This window comes from Crotalus tigris, unplaced genomic scaffold, assembly GCF_016545835.1.
Source record: "Crotalus tigris isolate CLP2741 ecotype Arizona unplaced genomic scaffold, ASM1654583v1 scf7180000019630.4133010339:1179603, whole genome shotgun sequence".
Classification (NCBI taxonomy): domain Eukaryota; kingdom Metazoa; phylum Chordata; class Lepidosauria; order Squamata; family Viperidae; genus Crotalus; species Crotalus tigris.
This window is the reverse complement of record NW_024097627.1, coordinates 126626-133801: the sequence shown is the minus strand read 5'-3', so window position 1 is coordinate 133801 and position 7176 is coordinate 126626. Positions and strand designations below refer to the sequence as shown.

The following is a 7176-nucleotide window of genomic DNA, read 5'->3' as shown; positions in this document are numbered from 1 at the left end:
TATTTATGGAAGAGGAATCCAGTATGTTACACATTCAAGAAAGAACATTATTAAATGTCATCCTGCAAATGTGTGTGTGTCTCCTGAGTACAAGAGATGGTCCTGGCTGGACAATATTGGAGTGGAGCAAAATGATCCTTTTTGTGACACAAAGATGGAGGTAATCTTGTTTTCTTGCATGACAAATCTGAGGCAACATTATCAGAAGAAGCTAGACAGTCACTTGTCTGAGATGGTATAGGTTCTCCTGCTTGAGCAGGGGGCTGGACTAGAAGACCTCCAAGATCCCTTCTAATTCTATTCTATTCTATTCTATTCTATTCTATTCTATTCTATTCTATTCTATTCTATTCTATTCATGGACTACCCCATATATTACTGTAATATTACTATTCTACAATATGCAACAATTGTAGGATCCTACAAATAAAAGTGTTATATGATTTTATATTATTTATATGATATTATATTAATCATGTTATATGATTTTAATATTATCTCAGATTACCTTACCTAGTAATCTGTTATTAAAAATCATATGTGCCTGAACATAATGAAATATAAAATGTATGATTCCAAACATTTTGGACCCCATTTGAGTGCAAAGAAGGATCTGAAGTATAAATACTGATGCTGTAGTCCTTCTTTTTTTAAAAAAAATGGGAAGGAGAATATCCTTTTCTGGGCTTGCATGCACACTTGTGGTGTGGGGTATATTTTTTTGTACCGGGAGTCTTGCAAAATCTGTCATCAATCTGCCATCAAATGACTGCTTCCATCTGTTTTCTCCATAACCATCTACATCTCCAGGGCTGAGAGGCTTTCTTAGGTACCCCCTGCTTGCAGGCAACCACAAATTGGCCAGTCTCTTTTGAAACCTGTAAATTTTCCGTGTATTCGGGCGGAATAATGCAACATCCTTTGGCACAAAGGCCGGCTGGATCCTCCATCCCCGATTCGTCTCGCCTCCCCTCCTTCTTCGGGGGTTGCCCTAAAGAGCCCGCCCAGATCGGAGGCCAGGCTCGGAAGGGGAGGTCCCCGGCTCCCACCCGGCCCGTTAGTTTCCGAGAGTGATTTCTCTCCGCGCCACGCCCGGCTCATTCCCAGCCCAGGCACCGCGCGGGGCGGTCCTAACGGCTCGCCCGCCTCCGAGTCGCTGGCTGGGAGTCGCCGAGGCGTGGCGAGCTCTCTCAAGCGCCTCTCATAGCCAAATCAGCCGCCGCCTCGCTGACAGCACTGACGGGGAAAGGCGGCTCTGCGCTGCTTTATGTCGCCTCGGAAGCCTAACATCGCCGCCCCCGCCCACTGGCCCCGCCGCTGCCAAATTGCCCCTAAGAACGAGCGCCGGGGAAATTGGGCTTTTGCGAGACCGCAACCCGGACGCGCTTAGGCTTTGTCCCGCATCCCCTTTTAAGGCGGCTGCGGGCCGGAGGAAAGAGAAAGAAAGAAAGAAAGAAAGAAAGAAAGAAAGAAAGAAAGAAAGAAAGAAAGAAAGAAAGAAAGAAAGAAAAGGGAGGGGAAAGTAGAAAGGAAGAAAAAAGAAAGAAGAGGAAGGGGAAGGAAGGAAGGAAAAAAGGAAGAAAAGGAAGGAAGGAAAGAAAGAGAGAGAGAAAGAAAGAAAGAAAGAGAAAGAAAGAAAGAAAGAAAGAAAGAAAGAAAGAAAGACGAAGGAGGGGGGTATTGTTTTTTTCCCCTTTCCCTTCCCCACTGAAAAGCGTCTTCCGCCAAAGGACCGGGTGCAGCCGGGGCCCCTCCGGCCCGGCCGCTTTCACCGTCCCCAAATTTCCGCCTTAGTAATTGCTTTTTAGGTACCCCAGCAGGGAGTGAGAGGAGGGCGCTGCGGCCTCCGGTTTCTCGGCCTCTCTTCCCTCCCGCCCCGAAATATGAGGGCAGCCCTTGCGGAACCCGCCTGAAGGGAGGGGCCCCGAGGCTCCTCCCGCGCCGCTCCTAGTGCCTTCTCGGCGCACGCCTGCCCGAGCGGGAGATGGATAAGACTGCGCTGGATGGCAGCAGCACAGAAGCTCCCCAGCAATGCTGCCGGGAGGCTGCGCGGACTGTCGGTGAAGCGGCGGGAGCGGCTATGGAGGAGTCCGCAACCGAGGCTCATTCTTCAGGGGACTCGGCTGCTTCGGCCGGCAGCCCTGTCAGCGCTCCGCAACAGGAACTGAGGCAGCAGCAGCAGCAGCAAGGGGTCAAGAGGCACCATCACAAGCACAACCTGAAACATCGCTACGAGTTGCAAGAAACGCTGGGCAAGGGTACCTATGGCAAAGTCAAGAGGGCCATCGAGAGGTTCTCAGGCAGAATGGTAAGGACTGGTCCGGGAGGGGCTCCTGGACAAGAGTTGGTGGCATTATTGAAACATCTCAGGGCACTTTTTGAGTAGACCTTTTATTTATGGCTGCCTTCTCTAAGGTGATGCTCTGAGGAAATTTTGGGACAACTATTTTGCTCTGTATGTTGCTTCTGGAGCAAAGGGGTTTCAACATCTTAAAAATAAAAACTAAATAACATGAACTCGTATAATTCTCAGCCATTAACTACAAAACCTGATAGTCATGGGAGTTGTAGTTCTAACACACCTGGGAGGGTACCAACTTGGGGAAGAGTATTTTGTGATATACCTAAAAATTCGAAGCTTGAAGGTGACTGTAGTCCTGCTTTTGCTTTTGCTTTCTTTATCTCAAGCTGTAGCCTTCTCTTGGCCTTTAGGGAGGTTTTTTTATGTTCTTGCCTCCTCCTCTCTTTCTGAAATCCAAAAATTCACTGGAGGAGTGTTTATGAGTTCTCCTGATCATGAAATTTTATTTTGAGCCTTTCTCTCCAGATGTCAACTGAGCCCATTTATAGAAATCAGAGGTAGTTCCTTGAATAAGGAGAACTGACTCATTTGTAAATTGGCATTATTTGTCTCTTCCCTTCCAGCAATTGACGTTGCTCTGTTGTTCAAAGTGTGGACATAACACCCATTGAAACACATACCCTCGTTTTCTAACCAGAGATGGCTTTGAGATTAAAGAAATTTTAAAGGCTAATAGTGTGTTAGTGGGAGTGATGACATGGACTTTATTAACCTCTATAGCAAACACATTGATGCAATTGCTCCTATCAAAGCGAAGTTTAGAGTCCACTATTTTGCAAACTAATGTTGCAGTGTACTATAACTGTCCTCAGTCCAGCTTCGGTACTTTTTGTCACCTGAATTGTTGCCTGAATATCAGAAAATTTCAGGCATGTGTATTAAGTTTTCATATAATAGGCTAAAAGTACTGCTATTTTCTTTTGATGCTGTCTGGCTACATCTGATGGTTCTGCATTTAAATCAGGTACGTATGTGCTTTTTGCAAAATTATACAATTGTTTGATCAAGTACTTTGCAGCAGATTTGGTACAGGCTCCATGTTTTGTTTCTATTTTCAATTTTTCCTGTTGCTTGCTTAGTCAATATTTTGAACAAGAGACTCAAGTAAACAAATAAGCAAACAATAGAGTAGTAAAAAGCACCTTAGCTACATGTGGTGTGATTGTGTATGTGACAGCGTCCTCTATTTAAGAACATTTAAGCTTTTCCATGATGTGATATATAGTTAAAAACACTAAATCTTAGTGCAGTGGCCAAATAAATAATTAAATAATATCCCAGTGCTGTATAGCATAAAAAGAATCTTTAAACACCTGGTTCAGATAACTCTTAATGTTGTATTATGCTCTCTGTCATTTTACTAAATCATTAAGCTAGTTAATCAAAAGCAGAAGTGAGTGCTCATGTTCACTTTGGCTGCCTGCTTTTTTCTTTGAAAAAGAACATTGCCTGCAGTGTATCATATTACAGGGATTTAAAATTAGCAAAACATCTAGCTCAAAAAATGTACAAGCTGAAGAGTATCATTTCCAGATTGTATTAGTCTGCTCTTTTCAATAACTTCATGTTTATTCATTTTATGACAGGGCGGATAGTTTTTTAGATTTGAGTTTTAGAGCAATGCAACTTTTGCAGTTAAAGAGACAAAACCAAGGACAATGGAGAGAAGTCATCAAAATGCAGTAGCAGTGATATTTATAATATATTTACTTGCTTATGGATTCTTGGGTTTTAATTTGTTTCATGCCTCATGATAATGCTTAGTTGTGTTAAAATGGCAATGTACTTTACTGAAAAACATAAACATAACATCTGTCTGTTAATATGTGTAATATACCCTCTTCACACTTAAGAGTGTTATGAAAAGTATTTGGGCCAGAACTTAAACTGAGAATTCATTTAGCCTTCTCTTTCTTATCTGTGCTATCTTTCTTTCACCTTAGTCATAACTTATGGAGCTTTGATTAGGGTGGCTATGTATTGTAACCAGCAGAGGGAGTCCTTGGTACAATGTGACCAGCATAATTCTCCTCATGACCTCATGTAGAGAAAAGCTTAGGACTGTATTACAAATCTCAAGGTCATGTTCCCACCTATGTTATTTGTTTGCTGTCATATTAATAGGTGAGGTAGCATTTTCCTACAAACTAATATGTAAATATTTGGAAACATAGGGCAACATCTAGAAATATCCTTGGTAGCTTACTTCTCACCAGGTTACCTAAACAAAAACATTTCCATTAATATTTTATTAGTTGTAATTTTTGTTTGAAGCATACAGCTGTGGACTTTTTGTAGAAAAATAAGACATCACCAGATAGAACATGTTATGAAATCTGCAGGAAAATCTCTAAACATCCCCAAATGGGAGAAAAGATTATAGACTAAAAATATTAATCTATGTGCATTCTGTTCTTTTGCTTTCCTACATACCACACTCCTACAAGCTAGATATGGGCATCTAGGAATTTGATTATTTTTTATTCTGAAAAATGCTTATAAGTTTGACATTTGTTTTGAGAAATGTATAATACTTTCTCAGCGCTCATTTATGGGATGGCTGTTGAGCTGTGAGTTGGATTATAGATATGTATGTTAGATTTAGTTTGTTGTTAGCAGCAACTTGTTATTTATTCTTGTAATTGTAAACACTACATTGTAATAATGTAGTGGAGATTAGGTTGCATACTGAATGAAATGAAATGCAAGAATACAGCCTACTTATACTGAGGCAGCCTGCCTCCCAGCCAAACATTCACTGGGATTCTGAAGTTCAAGAATGATTTATATAAACATGTAACAGTAGTAATCTGTAAAGTAATCTGCATGGTAGGCTGGCATTTAAGGGTTTGCTGTGTGCCATGGATTTATAATTACATAGAATTATATGCAAGAAAGAAATATTTTTTGTTATGGGTTATAGAATCAAATCTGGCCACCTAATTTCTCCTTCTCTTTCATTGATAACTGCCTAGTCATGCCAGCTGTTGTGGTGCTTCTTTGCTCCTATCTTCCCAGTGAAGATAGTTAACTGTTTCTAAGTAAAAGCTGGCATAGGATTAATTTAAAAATACATTGTGCCTTGCTGCAATTCTGTCTGTTCTTAAATAGACAAATTCATTTTTGTGTGGGCACATTTTCGAGGCTACTATACTGGAAAAAGTGGACATTTTGTCAATTCACTCAGATACAGCACAACAGCATTTTATGCTTCATGCAAAATAAAGGGAGGAAGATACTGGGTATGTTTGCCACCTTCAGTTATTTGTAAAAATATTGAAGACTAGGTGCAAATGAATGAATAAATAAAAAAATAAATAAATTTGGATTCAAAGTAGGTTCATAAATCATGGATTATGAATCTAATAATGAACAGAATCTGTCTAAATCATTCTAGGGACATTGAGAATTTATATTTGATCCTGAATTCCATAAAACCATTTCTCTTTACAACTTTGAAGCTTGTCAAGGTGAAACATGACAGAATTGGAATTGCCATATATCCTTACAGCATAACAATAAGGAGGTGGGTTTTTTTTTTGCAATTTCCTCAATAGCACTTTAAATTGCAATTCAGGTAGTCCTTGCATACTGAGCACAGTTGGGACCAGCAACTTGATCATTAAGCGAAGCAGTTGCTAAGCAAATCTGTGATTGTGCTTATGATCTTATTCAGCTTTCATATATAAAGCTGAGCAGGTGGAATTGGAAGGGAGATTGTTAGGAAATCTCAGAGCTTTGTACTTGAGAGGAAAGTTAAAAAGCATCTCATAAGAGGGTCTTGGCAAATCATTCCTGCACTGTTGCCAGGAAACTACATGGACATATAATAATGATGATGATGATGATGATGATGATAATGATGGAAGGGACCTTGAAGGTAATCTAGTTCAATCCTTGCTCAGGCTGGAAATCTTGTACCATTTCAGACAAATGGCTCTCCAGTCTCTTCTTAAAGACTTTCAGTGTTGGAGCATTCACAGGTTGTTCCACTGATTAATTGTTCTAAGTGTCAGGAAATTTCTCCTTAGTTCTAGAGTGCTTCTCTCTTTGGTTAGTTTCCATCTGTTGCTTCTTGTCCTGCCTTCAGGTGCTTTGGAGAGTAGCTTGACTCCCTCTTCTTTGTGGCAACCCCTGAGATATCTATAAAGTTATCTGGAGTTGAACTCAACTTGAGATATACTTTATTATTTAAAGCTCTGACTAAGTATGCAATAAAATTGAAGGAGGAAAACCCCTCTCACACACCACTCACAATCACACACACACACAGAGTATTCTCATTGCGGTGATACTGGGAATTCTCTTTCTTTTCTCCCATTTTCTTTTCCAAGAATTCTGCACATCAGATTAGTGGTTTGCCAGTATAATATTTAATCTCTTTCTAGATACTTAGTATTGCATTCTACTTTCTATTCCATGTGAAAAACTATTTCCCTTATATGACATTTTTGTTCATTTACTCTAACCTCCATCCATCATCCTGAGAATATATTTGTCTTAAATACTGTACTTTTCAGTCAACTGTTAAGTGATGTTTGGTTTCAAGTATAGATGATTTTAAAAAAAGAAGAAAATGTTTTTTTTAAATTGATTGACAAATTAGATGAGAGAAATTCCAATTCAGTTTATTATTATCATCAACATGTCTAACTCTGCAGCTTTTCTGAAGACCCAGCTTGCTTGTAGCTGGCTTCACTTACAATTTCTATCAAAGAAAAGTCTGATTAAAAAAGAAAAATAAATGGTTTGTGAATGGGAGCTGCTAAAGGGATGGAAAATCTTCTAAGTATTTATTCAGAATAGATGAAAAT

At 39.9% G+C, this 7176-nt stretch overlaps 1 protein-coding gene across 2 annotated transcripts in view; it reads left to right on the top strand.

Moving 5' to 3' along the window:
- The first annotated feature begins 1587 nt into the window (after nt 1-1587).
- NUAK1 (NUAK family kinase 1) overlaps nt 1588-7176 on the top strand; it is a 63549-nt gene continuing 57960 nt past the window's right edge. Inside the window, exon 1 of one of the 2 annotated variants that reach the window (XM_039363911.1) lies at nt 1588-2308. In XM_039363911.1, the coding sequence (XP_039219845.1) occupies nt 1985-2308 (324 nt within the window). In that variant the 5' untranslated portion in view covers nt 1588-1984. The remainder of the gene's footprint in view (nt 2309-7176) is intronic. The other variant, XM_039363912.1, reaches the window with a different exon arrangement.